Below are 20,785 nucleotides of genomic sequence, written 5' to 3' on the forward strand. Positions count from 1 at the left end.
GTTGCTGCCAGGCTCAGAGATACTTGGGGTATAGACAGATCCAACAGTGCAATGCAATCAAATCCTCTCACTCAGAGAAGAACAAAAGTTACATTTTTCTGATGCAAGTCTTCCCCACTTCTTTTCCAATGCTTGGGTTACAGGAAATTTGAGTGTGTGCAATCTATGTATACTTGTTCTGCTGGTTAATCTCTTTGAAATGGAAGCTAGAGGTCTTGACGTCACTTGGTCTGTGAGCCAGTAGGGTTGGTCAGTACCATCTGAGGGGAACAATGCTCATAGTAATTTTTGGCAAGGTATACATCTCTAGAGTTAGAAAGTATGTGATAGCATTGCACTAGTGGTAGCTTTATTACTTCAAATAAGTAATCACTTTTTGTATATATTCCATATTAACATCAGTACAGCAGAAAACGTTACCCCACCCCACCCCCACCCCCCCAAAAGGTATAAAGCCTTATTTGGAGAGATTTCTGGAGTTTTATCAATGTCGTGATATTTTCCATATTGTTGAATCAAATCAAAACAATCTTAAGCTTTTGTCATAGCATATAGAATTACTGTGCAATAATTCAAATGTGGGGTTCCACATGGCCATAACCTAGGCCCCATTTGGTTGTAAAATGAATATATTTAATCAAAGACTGCTTTCCATACTTTGTTTTCCATACTTTCATAATGTATTAATAATCATAATAATTTTCCAAATTTTCCATGTCTTCCACATCTTCATTTGAACTTTCCACACTCTCTGAGATGGATGCCTGGTTCTCACAGTCTGCCAGTCTACACATGTCAGTACACCTGAGGCCATTTGCAACACACATACATCTTGGGAGTGAACATTTTTTTTGGACAGTTACAGGCCAGTAGATCCAGGACGGCATGGGGTGCTGGCTGGCCTTCCATTCAGTGCACCACCAACTGTTCAGCTTTGCCTTCTCTCTCCATCTTCCATCCTCTGCCAACAGGGCTTGGCACGTGTGGGTCCTTCTCCATATACCAGACTGGTAGTTGGCTTGCTGTGCATATTTTGTTAAGCAGTCTTTGCATGGTGGGAGTTGATGACTTTCAATTTCCCCTTTTTTGGCACAGAAAAGGTGATACCTGAGCTCACTGACCTTTGTGGTCGATGCTCTTGGGGCATACAGGAGACATGTAAGTGCCTCCAGTTTGCCCATCAGTTATGGGGAGAGGTCCCATTCCTGACCCAACTCTAAGAATGTGTCCTGAGTTTCCCTGTTGCTGGTCAGAAGTTTTCGGGCACTTGTCTTCCCTTTACCTGCAAAAGCGCTTACAGTGGCACATCCTGTATATACGTGCAACCCGATGAGAGCCCTACAAACCTCTATGCCAGCAGTGGCAGCAACCTTCCTGATATCTACAAGCCTTGTATGGGTTCTAGTGCCACACTTCTGGAACAATGGGGCCTCAATCTTGTCACAAAATGCTAAGGACATGATAAAGACATCTGTGTCTTCTCTTGACACTGAAGAGCTGACGCCTCCTCACTGTCTTGAGATGTAATTCTGTAACATTTGTCATTCACGGTTGCATACAGAATCTTCTCCTGTAGCTTTGATCCGCCTTCCTCCATTCATGGACTATGAAGCTAATGAGACTATTTTTGTTACTGAAGCTCCTCCACTGCCTCACCATCTATGTGCCTGTGATACCTTGCAACTCATGACCAGTCTCTTCACGCCGTAGAGATCTTTCACTATTCTTGATAGAGTTCTCCTTGTATGTGTCGAATACAACATCTATTCTGCTACTCTGACTGCCTTCCCTCAGAGCTACACCCAAAACTGTCGTGGCAGCATCTCTAAACGTAACATGATCACCTTTCACTCTTTGGACCAAGTTCATTCCGTCAACCACTGTAGCAGGGTTTTCTGGGAGTTGCTCTTCTACTGCTACATTTTTCTGCAAGGCTGGGGCTAAAGTAGCTTTATTTGTCTTTCCCAGCAATCCTTCTGGTGTGGACAGGGCCCAGGGCAATGGTCCAAGGGGATGAGAAAGGATATCCTCCATACGTAGACTGCACCCTTGTTCCATCACTATGATGTGTCCAAACAAAGACATGTCTGCTTTCAAGATGATCGCCCTCCTATTTGATTTCACTTCTCTCTTCTTACACACATCACTGAATGTTTTCAGCTTGTTGGTTTTCATTGGGTCATGGAATTTCTTTGCTGGTGGGTCTTCCTCTAGTCTCCCATCCTTGAAGGTTGCATAGCATTGCTCACCGATCTCATATGCCTTCATCAGGTCGGAGGCAATATCCTTGTGGACTACCTTTGCCGCAGAGATGCTAATGAGGTCCCGCTTCTCTGCAAATGGGTTGACCCATTCATGTGTGAGGCTAACCGCGGCTGAAACTGCTTCCTCCTCTTTCTGGATGCTTGGCCGCTGAAGCTCTGCATGACAAAGCTCTGATTTGTTGCCTTGCACCATCTCCCTTAACTGTCCCAGGAATGCACTATGGTGCTCAGCTGTTATGTAGTTGCGCTTGATAGCTCCAGCATTCAGGCTGAACCGTGATGTGCCTCCAGGAGTCTGTGTGTCTTTGTTCACTGTGGCTTCAATAGCCTGGTCCACAGGGATCTGCCCAAAGGGGTTGTTACTTGACAGCTGCACTGAGAATTGGCCTGTCTTGAAGGCCTCATACATAGAAGGATTCTTCTCTGGGAGGTTCATCATGTGAGCAAAGTAAGGGGACAGGTACCTGGCATAATTCATCTTATCATAGGCAAAGCACCATGGGGTCATGGTTCTTATAACATGGGGGTGCAGCTCCCAGTCCCCCTCACAGAAAGCTACCACCGCTGCAATGCTATCACATATTTTCTAGCACTAGGGGTGTATACCTTGCCAAAAATCTAAGAATTACTCCCCCAGATGGTACCGGTGGCACAAATGTGAGGTCCTGGCTCGCGGACTAACGGTAGAAATTTATGGAAGTGAAACTGGTAAACTATTAGCATGAGAGAAATTGAATGCTTTGTTAATGTTATTTAGGAAAGGAAACGTGTTCCCAGTCTTAAGGCAGGCCTTGTAAATAATGTCAGTCTAGTGCCATTCACTATGATATAGGCTGAGATTGCCTTAAGTTGTAACCTGAATGAACTTCTCCCCGCCCTGACAAGTGTTATTCTTGGTTGTCACTTGGCCAGTTTTGTAGATATTGTAACTCCAACGTCTTCCTTTTTCCCCCTATGTCACATACCTTCTCGGAATCACTGTCTTTGTTCCAGACCTTTACTTTTGCAGGTAATGAGACTGCACTGTTGATTGCTTTAGGTTAGCTGAGGGATAGCGTCCCCATTGGTAGCCCATTGGTGGCCAGTGTGCGGGTCTGAGGTGACGGTGGATGCAGATGTCACAGGTGAAGGGGAATGATTCCCAGAATACTTTTGCTTCTATCCCCGTAGATAGTATGATATAACAACGAGAGAGGCTTACGTCAGTCACAGGTAGTTTGTGTCTGGAAAGAACTGACAATTTTATTCTTTGGACTTTCCATCTGATTTAATAGCTTCACTAGAACTCCATGGGTTATCTTTACAGTCTTAACAGCTGTAAAGCATTCCATCAGACAGTTAGTGAAAATATCGGAAGTGCAATAGATTATGGATAGCATGGTAACAGAGCAGTTATTGTAATGCTATATCAGCTGCTGTCTGTAACGAGTTGGTACATTCTCCCTGCGACCACGTAGGTTTCATCTAGATGCTCCAAGTTCTTCCCACATTTTGCAGGTTAAAGTGTCACATGGGTAGAACTGGACAGCATGGGCTCACTGGGCTGGGTAGACCTATTTCTGTCCTATATCTCTAAATAAATAAGACTAGAGGAGCTACTCTGTGTGTGTGTGTGTGTGTGTGTGTGTGTGTGTGTGTGGCTAATCTACAGCTTTCTGTGGACTCTGCTTACAATCTTCCCCAGCTTTCTGAGGTAGGAAGAGTTTCCTGGAGCACTGAGGGTCGGACTGACATTAATGCTGATTGTGATGGATTTTCTGATGCTGCCCTCTGTAGGTGACTGGCGGTTGTACTGTGTGCGGGGAGAGCTTCCAATGGAAGGGAATCTGCTTGAAGTCGCTTGTCATTGCAGCAGCCTGAGATCCAGGACCTCAATGATTCTGCTGAACGTCACCAAGGCAGTCATCTATCTATGGCACGGCTGTAAAGCACAACCACACACGAAGGAAGTAGGCAGGACTGAAGCAAGCAAAATCAAAGAACTGTAAGTAAAGCTGACAATGCAAATATTTCTCAAACACCGAGTGTTACGTGGATTAATTATACTCAGTTCAAACTTTTGTTGAACACAATATTTCAAGCTGCCCCACTGTATTTATAAGCTTTCTTTGCGGAAGGAAACAGCATCCTTATTTAAAGCTCTCAGTGGCTGTCTGTTTTACTAAGCATTCCCAGTAGGCTTATAAAGACTGTGAGAGCTGCCTTTACCTGTTAATGGTGCTTCCGCAACTTTATTAGGTAGAGAAATTATACCATGGTAAGGTGATGTGTGCTGGGAGGCAGAGGTTCAGGAATGATGAAATTCCACACTTGTCCCTCATGTGTCTGATGAAGTAACAATGGTGGGCTGATGCTTACTGTTGTTATAATGCAGAAGCAAAATGCTAGGAACTTGAAATAAATCAGTATCTGCTGAGGGTAGTCTTCTGTGAAAAACAGCTATCCAAGGCCACTGATCTTTCATCGAATGAGATGGCAAAGAATGATTTTAAGTCAGTGGCAGGTGATAGGTGTGCAAATGTGTCCTTATTTCAGCCTTTTAAATAAGAGATGTTTAAGACCATAAGACATAGAAGCAGAATTAGAGCAGTCAGCCCATCGAATCTGCTGTGGCATTCCATCATGGCTGATTCACTATCCCACTCAAACCCATTCTCTTGCCTTCTTCCCGTAACCTTGGATGCCCTGATAATCAAGAACCTATCAACCTCCGCATGAATATATCCAATAACTTGGCTGTACAGCTGTCTGTGACCATGCTTTATGAAGTCAGTTTAGGAAATCCTCTGACCTGGTGCTGATGCCGGGGTTGATATGCCTAGCTTACTTCCAAGTTCTGGTCAGTTCCAAATAACTTTTGAAATCCAAAGTGTTAGCAATCTGGTTTGCAGCACGAGCTGTTTATGCACAGTTAAACAGCTGGTCAAAACGTACTGTCAAGATTAGCTGATATTATTGGAAAATTAAGCAGCTGCTTAACTAATGCATTGAATTCAAACCAATTATCATCCAGCTGTGGTATTGTGACTTGTATCTCACAGCCTTTAATTGGAGATTTTATGTCATTTTGGGTGCAAGAGATGAATTGTTTTTGGGGTATGTTTAAAAGATAAATTATTATTGTTATTACTAAACACACCAGGAGTGGTGCGCAAGATTTTTTTACTGAAATTAGTTTTATCTGTTAGTAAATTACAAGTATTGTTTTAGACCATCAGACATAGAAGCAGAATTAGGCCATTCAGCCCATCGAGTCTGCTCTTGACATTTCATCATGGCTGATCCATTTTCTCTCTCAACTCCATCCTTCTGCCTTCTCCCCGTAACCTTTCACACCCTGACTTACAAAGAATCTATCGGACTCTGCCTTAAATACACCCAGTGACTTGGCCTCCACAGCTGCCTGTGGCAACAAATTCCATAGATTCACCTCCCTCTGGCTAAAGAAATTCCTCCTCATCTCCGTTATAAATGGATGTCCCTTTATTCTGAAGCCAAGCCTCTGGTCCTGGACTCCCCTGCTTTAGAAAACATCCTCCCCACATCCACTCTATCAAGGCCTTTCAACGTTCAAAGGTTTTTAATGAAATCCCGGAGCCATCAAACACTCCACATGTGTTAACCCTTTCTGGAATTATTCTTGTGAATCTCCTCTCGAATCTTTTCAATGCCAACTCATCTTTTTCTTAGATACAGGATTCAAAACTGCTCCCAATACTCCAAGTGTGGTCTGACTTAATGCCTTATAAAGCCTCAGCATTACATCTTTACTTTTATATTCCAGTCCTCACAAAACGAATACTGACATTGTACTTTCCTTCCTCACCATCGACTCAATCTGCAAGTTAACCTTTAGGGAATTCTGCACAAGGACTCCCAAGTCCCTTTGCACCTTGGATTTTTGAATTTTCTCCCCATTTTGGAAATGTCTACGCTTTTATTCCATCAACCGATGTGCATGACCATACACTTCCCGACACTGCATTCCATCTGCCACTGCTTTGCCCATTCTCCTAATTTGTCTAAGTCCTTCTTCACTCTCCCTGCTTCTTCAGTACTACCTCCACTTACCTTCGTATCACCCGCAAATTTGGCTAAGAGGCTATCACTTCCGTCATCTAAATCATTGACGTATAACGCAAAAAGAAGCAGTCCCAACACTGACCCCTGTGGAACATCACTAGTCATCCACAGCCAACTAGAAAAGACTCCCTTTATTCCCACTCTTTGCCTCCTTGCAATCAGCCAGTGCTCTATCCCTGCTAGTATCTTTCCTGTAATACCATGGGCTCGTAGCTTGGTCACCAAATTATAGGAAAAATGTCAATAAAATTGAGAGAGTACAGAGGAGATTTACTCCAATGTTGCCTGGGTTTCATCTCCTAAGTTACAGAGAAAGGCTGAACAAGTTGGGTCTTTATTCTTTGGAGCATAGAAGGTTGAGGGGGGACTTGATAGAGGTATTTAAAATTATGAGGGGGATAGATAGAGTTGACGTGGATAGGCTTTTTCCATTGAGAGTGGGGGAGATTCAAACAAGAGGACATGAGTTGAGAGTTGAAGGGCAAAAGTTTAGGGGTAACATGAGGGGGAGCTGAGAGTGGTAGCTGTGTGGAACGGGCTTCCAGCAGAAGTGGTTGAGGCAGGTTCAATGTTGTCATTTAAAGTTAAATTGGACAGCTATATGGACAGGAAAGGAATGGAGGGTTATGGGCTGAGTGCAGGTCGGTGGGACTAGGTGAGAGTAAGAGTTCGGCATGGAGTAGAAGGGCCGAGATGGCCTGTTTCCGTGCTGTAATTGTTATGTGGTTATAGTCAGATGTTATTCAACTGATAAAATGTTCAGTAAGTGATAATGCCATTAAAGACAAAAAATGTGACTGCAAAAATTTGTTAATCAATGCATAAAACATTGGATGCCCAATAATAGGATACTTTCTAAATGGATTTCATGGGTTTATCCCATGACGTGATTAAGCAGCCTCAGGTGCAGCACCTTGTCAAAGGCCTTCTGAAAATCCAGGTACACAACATCCACTGACTCCTTTGTCTATACTTCCTGTTATTTCCTCAAAGGATTCCAACAGATTTGTCAGGCAAGATTTCCCTTGAGGAGACCATGCTTATTTTATCATCTGCCTCCAAGTAACCTGAGACCTTATCCTTAACAATCGACTCCAGCATCTTCCCAACCACTAAGGTCAGACTAACTGGCCTATAATTTCCTTTCTTCTGCCTCCCTCCCTGATTGAAGAGTGAAGTGACATTTACAGTTTTCCAGTCCTTTGGAACCATGCCAGAATTTAGTGATTCTTGAAAGATCATTATTAACGCCTCCACAATCTCTAGAGCTGCATCTTTCAGAACCCTGGGTATAGTCCCTCTGGTCCAGGTGACCTATCAGCTTCCCAAGCACCTTCTCCAAGGTAATAGCAACTGCACTCACACTTTCCCCCAACACTCTCGAAGTTCCGGCACACTGCCAGTGTCTTCCACAATGAAGGCTGATGCAAAATACATATCCAGATCGTCCACCATTTCCTTGTCCCCCATTACTACCTCTCTAGCATCATTTTTCAGCAGTCAGATATCTACTCTCACCAGAATATATATATTCTGAAAAAATCGTTGGCATCCTCTTTAATATTGTTGGCTAGTTTATATTTCATCTTTTCCCTCCTGACTTCTTATTTGCCTTCTGTTGGTTTTTAAAAACTTCCCAGTCCTCTAACTTCCCACTAATTTTTGCTCTATCATACTCTATCATAATAAATTTACTATCTTCCATCATTTTGTAAAATACTTCTTAAATCAAAAATCCTCATGTTATGAATTCAGTGCAGCGCTGAGCAAATGCAATGTGGTCAGGACTGCTGTTTTTCAAATATTAATCAGAGCTCCCATCTGCTCTCACTGGTAGATGGAAAAGATCCAACTATTTGAAGGAGAAGATGCAAGTATTTATTTATTTATTGAGATACAGCAGGAAATCGCCCCTTCCCGCGCTTTGAGCTATGCCATCCAGAATCCCCTAATTTCATCCTAGCCTTATCACCGGATAATTTACAATGACCAACTGGTACGTCTTTGGACTGTGGGAGGAAACTGGAGCACCTGGAGGAAACCCATGCGGTCACGGGGAGAACATACAAATTCCTGACAGGCGGCGGCTGGAATTGAACCCGGGTCACCTGTACTATAAAGCATTGTGCTGACCACAATGTAAAGTCTTGATAATGTTTGTCCCTTAACCACCACTATTAAAGCAATCTATGTTTTTTCTATGTTATGACATGAAGATTGCTCAGTGCTCTGTAGAATCAGAGTCGAGCATCATTTACGCTGACCCTTTGGCCTAGTGACTCTAACACCCATCCACACTGCTTTTGCACTAATTCCATTTTGTTCTCCACACGTTCCTTTTAATGTTCTTCTGGTTCCAGTACTCACTCAACCACCAAGCCAAACTTGCAGTAGCCAATTAACATACCAATCTGCGGGAGAAACTGCAGCTTCCGGAGAAAATCCACGCCATCACTGGGTGTACGTGCAAACCCCAGACAGACAGCACTGTTGTGATTGAAACCAGATCACTGGGGCTATGACTATACTAAGTATGCCACTGTGCTGCCCTGTAGATCGCCAAGCGCAAAGAATTGTTTTAAAAGGCTCGATATAAATGCTATGCCATTTTTTAAAATGACTTTGTACTTTATTAGGTGACGATTCCATTCTGATGTGGCTATATTCTAGTTAATTGAATAGAATTGGATCAGTGAGATGGTAACTATAATAGAGCTCAGAGCTTCCAACCATGTTTCCTTATTCAGATGCCCACTGGAGGCAGGACTGCACAGTAGTAGCAATGTTACTATACATGAATGTGACGAAGGGTCGGAGGCTGTGGCGTTCTTTGAAGCGTTGGGCAGGAGAGATCGAAAAGCCTACGACTGCATGCTGCAAGGTAACCATCCTGTTCATAAAAAAGGATCTGATGCTTTCCCAGTGTATGTGACAAATAAACTCTTGGGCGTCCAGCCAGGTACAGGTATCAATTGGAACCAGTGTTTTGATGCCAAGCTCTGCCATCTTCTTCAGACATCATCCCTGTCATCGAAAAGTAGATTATAATCGATACCAGTACCTGGCTGGAAGCCCGAGAAGAGTTTATCAGTCAGCTCATGTTTTGGGTCAAAACTGATGGTGTTTAGGAGTTCAAAAGTCTTTTTGCTCTTTTTTTATTCTAGTGTGAGGCAAAAACACACAAACTCAGTCTGCAGCATGTAGAAGAGCAGAAAAATTTGCCCAGGTCACAATATAAAACATGGCATGATATACAGAGGGTTACTGGTTGTGAGGAGTTTAACAATTGATTAATTTGCTGAAATCTGGAACATTACCAGATATATGCAGTACATTGATCTTTAATTATATTCTGATCAAATGTAGGATGAGTTATTAAGTACAATACGTTTGCATATATACTAGAATTATTACTTTAAATATACCATAATAAGGATCACAGTGCATTCAATTACAGCTTGATGTCACATTTCCAAATCAGTGATAATTTCCATTTTTATAGAACTTCTTAATGAAATGGAATAGCTCAAAGTGCTGCATAGAGGTATAATGAAACAAAAATCAACACTTCAGTACAGAAGAGGGCATTGTCACATGGTCGTGACGTCAAATCACTGCTCTGAACTTACTGAAGACTGCCAGTACCATGCACTGAATGAAATATGTCATTACAGTGGCTTAGGTGAAGATTAGAGGTTCAAAGTGGTGTTTTGGTGACAGCAAAGTACATCCTGACATATAAAATTGCTGAAAATAGTAATAATTCCATCTCACTTTTGAGAACCTGCTGTCAGTAATAATATAATCTGTACTTGGTGATTTTTGCTGGAAGTACATATCAGTGTAGTTCACGTTTTTTTTCTCTAAACGTGCACTTGCCTTCATTAACCTAATGCTCAGGATTTCCTTGGCTTTTTAAAATGAGAAAGGTTGAAAACTAAACACACACTTTCGTTCACAGATCCCGGAAAATTCAACTTTACTCCTCGACTCTTTCTCCTCAGTAGTTCATCTGGAGAATTCATTGCCACTGAGTACTTGTATCCTGCCAGAAATCCTGATATGGTAAATTCAATGCCGTTTTTGCAAGAAGATCTTTATACTGCTCCACAGCCAGGTTAGTTGTTCCTTGCAGGGAATTTAAACTGCCAAAATGACTTATTTTTTACTGGGAGCCTAATGATCAATAAGTTGTAGTGTCAATTCACTCTTTGTGAAAGGACTTCTAAGTAATTGGGAATGAAAATGTACAAGGACAACTCCTTGGGGGCAGATATGATAAACAAGCTGTGCAGGAGCCATTGTAGGATGGGGGGGGGGGGATGGGTCTTTCTAGTTTCACTTGAATACCTTTGGGATTGCTGTATGTTAAATAGGAAATTGAACTGATACTGTAGATCATATGTAGTCTGAACTGCTACCAGAGGCCATATTGATCTTCCTTACTTTGAGCTTTGTATTCATGTGATGCAGTACAAGAACTGCTATTAATGAAAGCATCATAAAGATGAAGTTTAATCTCTTTGTAAAGTTGTTTTTACATGGTGCTTCTAAAGACTACTAGGACTGATCCTATGCTAACACAAGGCTTTTAACAATTGACTGCATTTATCGAACTCATTTCTGGGAAGATCCATTTTTCCTGTTAGGCATTCATGACCCAGTAAATGCAAGTAATCTGGAGTGTTCTGTGAAGAGAGTAGCCACTCTTAGCACCCAAAGAAGTGCAATCAAAAAATGGCTTTATTTCCCGTGCTGCTGAGGGTATCCAAAACAACTGGAATGTTTAGGTTCTGAACTCCACCTATTGCTATTGTTTGAATTAGTGTAGATTAATCAAGAGTAGAAAACCTTTAAAAATGCATTTAACTGCCTTTACAAATTAAATTTATTGTTGAATATAAAGCAAATTTATTGTAAAATCATTATCTGGCTTGATAAAGTACTATTAACAAACCATAGTTAAAAACAGTCTTCAGTAACTGGCTGAAAATCACTAAACGAACCGTTTGAATCCAATTTAAAAAAATAATTGAACTTGTTTTAACATAATATAGCTAGTATTTATTTAAGTCATATTCCATGGTTTGTTGTGTAAAAGTTTATATTTTTCTTGGCGGTTTAAAGAGCAACCTTTGTATCTAAAATAAAGCTAAGAATATTCATAGAAACTATTGTAATGCATTGGATTGGTTCAAAACCAAAAATGGAAAATAATGCAATTCCTTTCAGGAGAAATACAAGGTTTAAAATTGTTTGCACATTTAAATAGTGTGAATAGTTTCACCAGACTTTTTCAACAAATGGTTGCACTATAATAACAATAATAAATATAATTCCATATCTCAGTGACCAGATCATTGATTTTAGGGATTATTTTGTTTAAGTTTCCATAAAGTTTTAGCACACTGACATAAAATGCTGTTATAATCTGTGTGCAGCGTTGTTCCTGGTGGACAATCACCACGAGGTGTACCTCTGGCAGGGCTGGTGGCCGACAGAAAATGAAATTACAGGGTCTGCCCGGATCCGTTGGGACTCAGATCGGAAATGTGCAATGGAGACAGTGTTACAATACTGCAAAGGTACACCTGAAACATTACTCCTTGCTAATGACTATTGGAAGTCAATGATTTAATTATTGCGTTCAATGTATTTGGGAATTGTTGGTTTCTCTTTAGCTGCTTTTTTTTTTAACCTTCCCCCCTCTTCTCTAATCTTCTCTTCTTTTCTAAGGAGAATAATCTGCTTTACAACCAAGCAATGTGAGAGGAACCATTGAATGTGTGAACATTAATTCTACCTTTTTTTAATTGTATCTAGAATAAACATTGGGGTTGAAGCAAACCACAGATTTCTGGGGCAGCTCAGTGGGTCGAGGTTCCAGCACCAGCAGTCTCGTTTCTACGTCAAGTGCCTCATCAATGTTAAAATAAGATTCATAGATTATTTAATCAAATGCACCATTCATTGTAATCAAGCAAAGAACAGTATTTTAAAAATGTACTATGGCTGGTATCCGTGCCGTTTTAGGATTGGCTGCTGCAAAACTAGACAAGTCCTGTTTATATCTGCCATGTTTCTTCCACATACCAAAGATATATTGATTTGTGACTTAAACTCTCCAATTATCCATCCCAAATGAGTTCCAAGGATTTGGCACCTAGGTGAAGAGATTTCTTTTCATCTCTTCCCACCCACCTCTATCCATCCACTGGCATTTTCCCCTGCAATTGTAGGATATTTAAAACTTGTCCCATCACCTCCCCCCCCCCCCCCCCAACTACCACCCAAGGACCAAACAAACCTTCCATGTCTCCAACCTAGTTGACTGCATTCGGTTCTCATAATGTGGCCTCATCTATATCGGAAAAACCAAGTGTAGAATGGTGGTCATTTTTCGAAGTACCTGCACTCTTTTCAAATGGGAACACTGTTGAAATTGGTGTAAAAAGAGATTGTCTATATAACAGAGAGAGGAAGATTTGTAATAAAAATGCAACCAGCACTAAGCATAAGAACCAATAAATATGCAAGTTGCTGTGTACCACAGAGTTCCTATAGATTTATAGGAACTCAGGTCACTTGTCTGAGCGCTACTGGTACCATGTAACCCAGTACTACCTGTCGGGTGGTCAGCGACTAAACCAGCTCCCCCACCAGGCTTGCCTGCTGAGGAGGGTGGCCAGACACCCTGCAGGATGAAAATCAAGACCTGTCAAAGGGCGGATGAACCCTTTCGTAGGGTCAACGGCCATCTAGCAAACACGTGCCGTGAAACGTGGAAAGGGCATCCCTTGCATCGAAACTTGGTCTGGCCATTCACTGCAACAGAACTTTCCCCAGCTGTCTTGGACCACACCATGCCACTGGATCCGGGAGGGGACGTCGAGAGGGTGGGCCTGGACCTGTGCAACCCCCTACTCACCTAAAATCTATTCACGCACACACTGTTCCTGAGGAGTGGGGTACCACCCCACTAACTGACTGAAAGGAACCATCATCATCCTATGGGATGGATAGCCAGAGAGAGATAGATTTAAAATGCAATGAAATATAACCCTAACTCTGCAAGTGCTGGGAATCTGAAGGAGGAAATAGTGGAGGCATATGTGAGAAGAGACCCAGAGCTCTGACAAGATCTTTCCACCTGAAACGTTAATTGTGTCCCTTTTCACAGAAAATAATGGAAATGATCAGCCTGACCTGCTGACTGTTTCCAGTATTTTCATCTTTTATTTTGTATTGGAGTGTGGTTAAGGCAAAATATAGATACCGTTTTTCAATATACACTCACTAAATGGTCCTTAATTTCATGGTTGAATATTTTATCTCGTGATGTTGGTTATAATTGGATTCTAACATCTATTGATATTCCATTGCTTGACAGCAAAGAATCCCAAGAAGCCACCAAAGTCCTACCTGATACATGCGGGTTTTGAACCACTGACATTTACTAATATGTTTCCCAGCTGGGAACACAGGGAAGACGTTGCAGAGATCACGGAAAAGGTAAAGTATTAATCCATTTTTGTGTCTAAATAGCTGAGCTGATGTATATGTAGGATGCTTAAAATTAATCTTGGTACCTGTTATTTTTTGTATAATCCAAGGAAGCTGAAGTCTGCAATAAAATAATTTTGGTGGAGGACGTACTGCATAAGTTGTGTCAGACACAGTATCCCCTAGCAGAACTGCAAGCCCGCCCTCTGCCAGAGGGGGTTGATCCACTAAAACTTGAAATTTACCTTACTGATGAAGACTTCCAGGTAAGCTGCCCCTGTTCTATAATAACTGGTGGGTGTGCATGGACACACTGTGAAAGGTGCTACACCTGCTGACAAGCTTCTAAGTTCAGTTTTTTTAAAAAATACCTTTATTCTTTCCACCTCACACTCCCATCACATCCTGTGCACCACTTTCCCCCCTCCTGCCTGCATAAATGTCTTCAAGTTGAAACAAACTCTTTGCTGAATCCATTGCTCCATTTCTTGCAACACCAGATTCAATATTCTTGGCCTTTCTCTTTAGAGACTGGTCTGCTTCTCATATTTATCTATAGAAAATCTAATCATGTAATGACTGCTTCAAAGGAGGATTATTGCTAGAATTAAGTTTGACTACAAAATGTAAGGTTAATAATAGTATCAGTGATTCTCAACTGTCTTCCTTTATCCCTAAGTGTGATTTCCCTTCTACCACACTTGACAGCTTTATCCAGTCCATTGTCCACACTAGTTCTCTCACCCACCCTTCTTCCATTAAGTGTAAGGATAGAGTCCTCCTTTGCCTCTGCAGTCCACCCCATCTGCTTCAAGTTCAACTGATTGTCTTCCATTATTTCTGCCACCTTCAGTGGGTTTCCACCGCCAGACATCCTCTGCTCACCTCCCGTTTCATTATTCTGAGGGGGCCTCTCCCTCCTTGACTCCTGGTTCTTGGGGCAGTAGCAGATAGGAGTTAATCTTGGTAAGCGTGAGGTGGTGCCATTTGGGAGGAAGATGAGTGGTTAGGATCTGAAACACTATCAAAACGGTGATGGAGTCAGTTACTCTCATAATATATCTAGACAAGCATTTAAATCACCAAGGCAGGGAAAGTGGTCAGAATGTGATCACATCTTGACAGGAGAAGTTGATTGGATGACCACTTTGTAGAACACCTCCTTCCAGTCTCTAAGGGAGATCCTTTTAAATTGCCTGAAGCTTTATTTATCTAACCCATTCCCATGCTGATCATCAGCCCTCCTGCAATAAAGCCCACTGTAAATTCAAAAAATTCAGACAACTAGTCATTTCTGTTCGTCAGAATTGGTCAGTTCCGACGTAAGATCATCAAACTATAACCTTTATTGAATTTTCCTCCCCATATGTGCTTGAGTGGCTGGGTGTTTCTGGCAGTCGCTTTTATTTCTAATTCCTCAGCAACTCCTAGTTCCAGCATGGTACTATGTCAGTATTCATTTCCCTCTTCTTGTGCTTTCTTCAGATCATCTGTAATTAACAAGCCTTCACCATCCTCTCCCCTATTACACCACTTGCATCACCTAAGTTTGCTTGGTCTGTGTACATTGCCTTTGTTCTCTCCAATCCTTCCTTTCTCTGTAACTTAAAACATCCAGGGATTTTACCAATTTAACTGAGATTTTTTATTTGTGAATCACAAGCTCCTTTTTTCCCTGTAGAGCCGCCCCCCCCGCCAAAAAGGGGAAATTGTAAAACATGAAAACTTAAAAATTCAAAACCTGAAATGTCTGCATTTCAAAAGTATTCATCCCCTTTTGCTCAGTATTTAGTTGAACTACCTCTCACAGATATTACAGTCTTTTTGGATAAGTCTCTGTTAGCTTTGCACAACATGATGGAGCAAGATTTGTCCATTCCTCCTTGCAAAATTGCTCAGGCTGTGCCAGGTTAATTGGGAAGCAGCAGTGGACAGCAATCTTGAGGTGTTGCCAGAGATGTTTGACCAGGTTAAGGTCAGGACTCTGACTGGGCCACTCACAGACATCAACTTTCTTCATTTGAAGCCACTCCATGGTTGTTTTGGCAGCGTGCTTTGGGTCATTGTCCTGTTAAAAGACAAACTTCCTTCCCAGTTTAAGCATTTTGGCAGAGGCTAACAGGATTAGATTAGATTATGAGAACACTCAGTCCTTTTTTACTGTCATTTAGAAATGCATACATGCATTAAGAAATAATAATGTTTATCCGGAGTGATATCACAGAAAACAGGACAGAACCACATAATTATAACATATAGTTACAACAGTGCAAAGCAATACTATAATTTGATGAAGAACAAACCATGGGCACGGTTAAAAAAAAGTCTCAAAGTTCCCGAGTCCCCGATAGCAGGCGGCAAAAGGGAGCCATAAACCTCCAGGCACCGTCAACTTACCGATGCCTTGGAAGCAGCTGACCGGAGCCGACACCGAGTCCGTCCATCCGAAAACTTCGAGCCTCCGACCAGCCCCTCCAATACAGCCTCCTAAGCGCCTTCGACCTAGCCCCGGCCGCTGAAACAAGCAAAACCGAGGATTCGGGGCCTTCTGCTCCGGAGATTCCGGTTACCAGACAGTAGCAGCGGCAGCGAAGCGGGCATTTCAGAAGTTTTCCAGATGTTCCTCCGTACTCTCACGTCCATCTCCATCAAATCAGAATTGTGCATGGTCCCCTACTTGACAGATTACAGATGTCATTCACCAGAGAGGCCGCGCGCGCTGCTGTCACGCCACCATCTTCTCCTTCTGTATTTCTGTATTTAGTAGCATTCATCTTCCCATCGATCCTGACCAGATTTCCAGTCTCTGCTGCTGAAAAGCATCCCCATAGCATTTTTTTTCTCTCTCTCTTTCCCTCTCACAATCACTCCTTGCCTGCTCTCCATCTTCCTCTGGTGCTCCCCTCCCCCTTTCTTTCTACCATGTCTCCAGCTTTGTTTCCCTTTAGCCAATCAACTTCCCAGCTCTTAGCTTCATCCCTCCCCCTCCTGTCTTCTCCTATCATTTTGGATCTCCCCCTCCCCCTCCATCTTTCAGATCTCTTACTATCTCATCTTTCAGTTCGTCCTGACAAAGGGTCTCAGCCCAAAACGTCGACTGTACCTCTTCCTATAGATGCTGCCTGGCCTGCTATGTTCTACCAGCATTTTGTGTGTATTGCTTGAATTTCCAGCATCTGCAGATTTTCTTGTGTTTGCCCATTGCATGATGCTACCTCCACCATGTTTTACAGTAGGGATGGTGTTACCTGGCTGATGTACAGCATTAGATTTACACCACATGTACCACTTAGTGTTGGGTCCAAAACATTCCACTTTAATCTCATCCAAGCACTAGACTTTCTTCCTCATCTTTATGGTATCTCTAAGTGACAGTTTGCAAAGTCTTTACAGGCAGGGATATGCTTTCTTTTTGGCCAGGACTTCTTCCTTGCCATTCTTCCATAAATACCCTTTTTGTGCAACGCCTTGGGTATTGTGAAGCCATTAACCTCTAAAAGGAAATGCAATGAGGCTGGTTGAGATCTGACTAGATAAAGAGTCTCCTCCATTTCCTCCTGGCTCACTTTTCCATCCGTACCAACCATCCTTCTCACAACACTTGCCCCATGCAGTCTCAGGACATTCAGCATCTGCCCTTTAACTTCGTGGCTTTTCACCATTCAAGGGCATAAACAGTCCTTTCCAAGTCTGGCAGCAGTTTACTTGCATTTCTGTCAGTGAAGTGTTTTGTATTCTGATGTGATCTCCTACATATTGGGGAAACCAAGTGCAGATGGTGAGGCTGCTTTGCAGAAAATGGCTGCTCAGCCTGCAAGGAAGGCCCGTGCTTCCAGTTGGTGATCAATCCCTTCTCCGATCCATCTCTCATCCCGCCACCCCACAATTGGACACTGCTTGTGTTGTGTATTTCATATTACTCACACATACAAAATTAATTGATTAAGCATTCTTGTTTGTTTCAATAATTCATTACAGGTTATATGTAAAAATATTAATTGCTATATCATCATGCTGCCACATGATACATGTCCACCTGATGAAGGGTCTCGGCCCGAAATGTTGACTGTTTACTCTTTTCCACAGATGCTGCCTGGCCTTCTGAGTTCCTCCAGCATTGTGTGTGTGTCTGTGTGTTGCTTTGGATTTCCACCACATACAAATTTTCTTAGTTTGGTTTGATAGGAGTTTATAAAGTCAAGCGAGGCACAGATAGAGTGGACAGCTAGAACCTTTTTCCTGAAATTGGAATGTCTAGTATTAGAGGGCACCTGTTTAAGGTGAGAGCAGTAAAATATAAAGGAGATGTATGAGGAAAGTTTATTACACAGTGGGTGGTGGTGGTGAAAGCAGGTACATGTCAGCATTTATGGGACTCTTAGATGCCCAAATATGTTCAGAAGTGATGATTATGGCCAACATGCAGGTGAAACAGATTAAATTAATAAGGAGTGATGAGTTTAGTTAGTTTGGCACAACTCATGGGCTGAAGGGTCTGCTACATTCATTGGGGGGTGGTGTTTAGTGAAGACGAAATGAGGGGGAGTTCCTCCAGCAGATTGTTAAGCAGAGTAGTTATGATCTAGGACATAGTTGCTGTAAAGGTGGTGGAAAAAGAATCAATCAAGATTTGCATAGAAGGGAATTGGACAGACATCTGAGGAAAATAATTTGCAGGACCTGGAGAAAGAATGGAGAAGTAGGATGGATAATTTTATTGTACTAGGACAGCATATTCAATGGACTAAAGGTGAAATAACAGCCCTTGCTTCAAAAACTTGTAATTAGATTAGAAGTCTTTACAAAGAGATTAAAGTTGTACTAACCAAATTATACCTTCACTGTGCATTTGGTGATCCATTTTTTTAAAGATTAAATACATTATGATAACAGCTGTAGTTCAATTTTGTTAAGATATATCAACTTGGCCAAAATGTAGAATTTTGACTAGAAACATCCATCATGACTTTCCTCCCACAGATACCGCTCAAACCTCTGAGTTCTTCCAGCAAATGGTTTCTTGCTCAACACTGTAGGAGCTGAATGAAAATAAAAATGCATATGTAGAAATCTGGAATACAGAAAATGCTGGAAACTCTCAATAAATCATGCAGTGTCAATGGAAAGAGAAGCAGTTTCAATATATCTGCATTTTCTATTTATACGGCAGGACTCGAAACCAAGTATAGTTTTAGTTCCACACTACAACGTTCTGGTTTAAATCCTGATGAGAGCAACCTGCCTTTTGAAGAAGGGGGAAATTGTCTGAAGTTACCCACTATTCATCTGTCAGACAATGTGTTAGAATTGGTCCTTTGTTTTATAGTTTACTTTTTGTCTTCACTGTCCCTTTTTAATGTTTCTAGTTCATTAGCTAGGAAATATTATGTACCATTACACTAGTAAGTGAATCAAGTTTAACGCAATAATATGTTCCTTTACAGAAAGCACTCGAAATGACAAGAGAAGAGTTTAGTGTCCTGCCCTCCTGGAAACAAGTTAAACTGAAGAAAGAAAAAGGACTGTTTTGAGCAATTTGTTGTACTGAACATTTTATTTTTGGAAACGCAACATGCTTAATAATGGAGACTTCGCAGAAGATCATTTTGACATCTGTGGTTTGGTCAGTGGAACACAGTAAACAAAGAAATTGCACATTCAGGGCAGTGATGCCTTTTTTGTGGGGCGGGGAGGGATTGGGGGCAATCTCATCCGTTTCTGCATGTTGAGGGGGGCTCTATGGGTTTTAACAGTGTTGACATAATGAGATAGTGCTGTCATATGCATTTGACCTCAAAATGCACTTATGAGCAACAGATGCTATTCAGCCATGTCCTGCCTATATATCTTGAAGGCAATATATTTTGTAAAGTGTTACTTTGTGTGTAGCAGATAGTAAATCATAAAGAGTTTATATTTATATAATACAACATGAAAAGTGACTACAGTTTAATGACTAAATATTTAATTGTTAATGACATTATATTCATTCTAGAAGACATTTGCATTAACCAGAAATTACAATAGCTAGTTGGAACAAGATGATGCCACAAGCAAGTGTTTTTGTTTTTGCATCCTGATAATCATGCTGTTGACTTTGGGCAGTGAAATATGCCCTCAGTACTACTCAGTACTGTTATGGACAATGTGTATTTATGGTATGAAGTAATGGGAAAACTGCGCAAATCAAGTAACTTTTTATGTGAATCTACGAAATGTATAGTGCCTTGCTGTTGTGTACAGTTTATACTACATAGCAGATGTCTGAATTTTGATGGAAGCAGGTGTTTAGAAGGAACTCCCTCATTCAGTTAACTTGTAATGCTGGAGATTTAAACATCTCTATTTCTAATATTCATCAGCCTAACAAACTTCTTTGTGATACAGTTTAGAAAAATAAAAGTTGACGAATGGATTTGTATTCCCTGGGTATGTTTCCTTCACACCTTTATATCAGAACAGTTGACAAGTGAAGCCAGCTTGACTCCTTTGATGAACTCTTCATGCAGTTGAATACTGTCATCAGCAGCACTCTATTTCTCTCTCCCATGACTATATGGGAGCTAACACCAACTTAGCCTTGCTTGGTGGCTTTGGTGAAATACCCCTGGCATACGGTTCCAATATCAGAGGCAAACTTTGCCTTCAAAAGTCAATAAGCTTGGAAAGTGGTCATGAGTTTTGAGAAGACTATGAGAGAAGCAAAGCAGTTACTTCAAAAACTCCAGGGAGACTTCTAAATTGGGAGCACATGCAAGACTGCAGATGCTGGAATCAGCAGCAGGAGGAACTGAGCAGGTCAGGCAGAAACTGGGAGGTGATAGGTGGTAGTCACAAGGGATGAAGAATCCAATCGGTGTTGTCATCCCCATCACCTGAATCCACCTGTTGTCTGGCTAGCTCTTGCTCCACCCTTTTATCCCCTCTATCTTTAA

General features: G+C 41.7%; 1 protein-coding gene across 29 annotated transcripts in view; it reads left to right on the forward strand.

Moving 5' to 3' along the window:
• Positions 1-20,287, forward strand: part of svila (supervillin a) — a 279,438-nt gene extending 259,151 nt beyond the window's left edge. For all 29 annotated transcript variants that reach the window (XM_072253924.1, XM_072253940.1, XM_072253926.1 and 26 more), the window contains 7 exons: positions 4,041-4,248; positions 9,095-9,228; positions 10,309-10,464; positions 11,789-11,932; positions 13,738-13,859; positions 13,961-14,116; positions 19,295-20,287. In XM_072253924.1, the coding sequence (XP_072110025.1) occupies positions 4,041-4,248; positions 9,095-9,228; positions 10,309-10,464; positions 11,789-11,932; positions 13,738-13,859; positions 13,961-14,116; positions 19,295-19,381 (1,007 nt within the window). In that variant the 3' untranslated portion in view covers positions 19,382-20,287. The remainder of the gene's footprint in view (positions 1-4,040; positions 4,249-9,094; positions 9,229-10,308; positions 10,465-11,788; positions 11,933-13,737; positions 13,860-13,960; positions 14,117-19,294) is intronic.
• The last annotated feature ends 498 nt before the right edge of the window (positions 20,288-20,785 follow it).

The sequence above is a fragment of the Mobula birostris genome, chromosome 3 (genome assembly GCF_030028105.1).
Source record: "Mobula birostris isolate sMobBir1 chromosome 3, sMobBir1.hap1, whole genome shotgun sequence".
NCBI lineage: Eukaryota > Metazoa > Chordata > Chondrichthyes > Myliobatiformes > Myliobatidae > Mobula > Mobula birostris.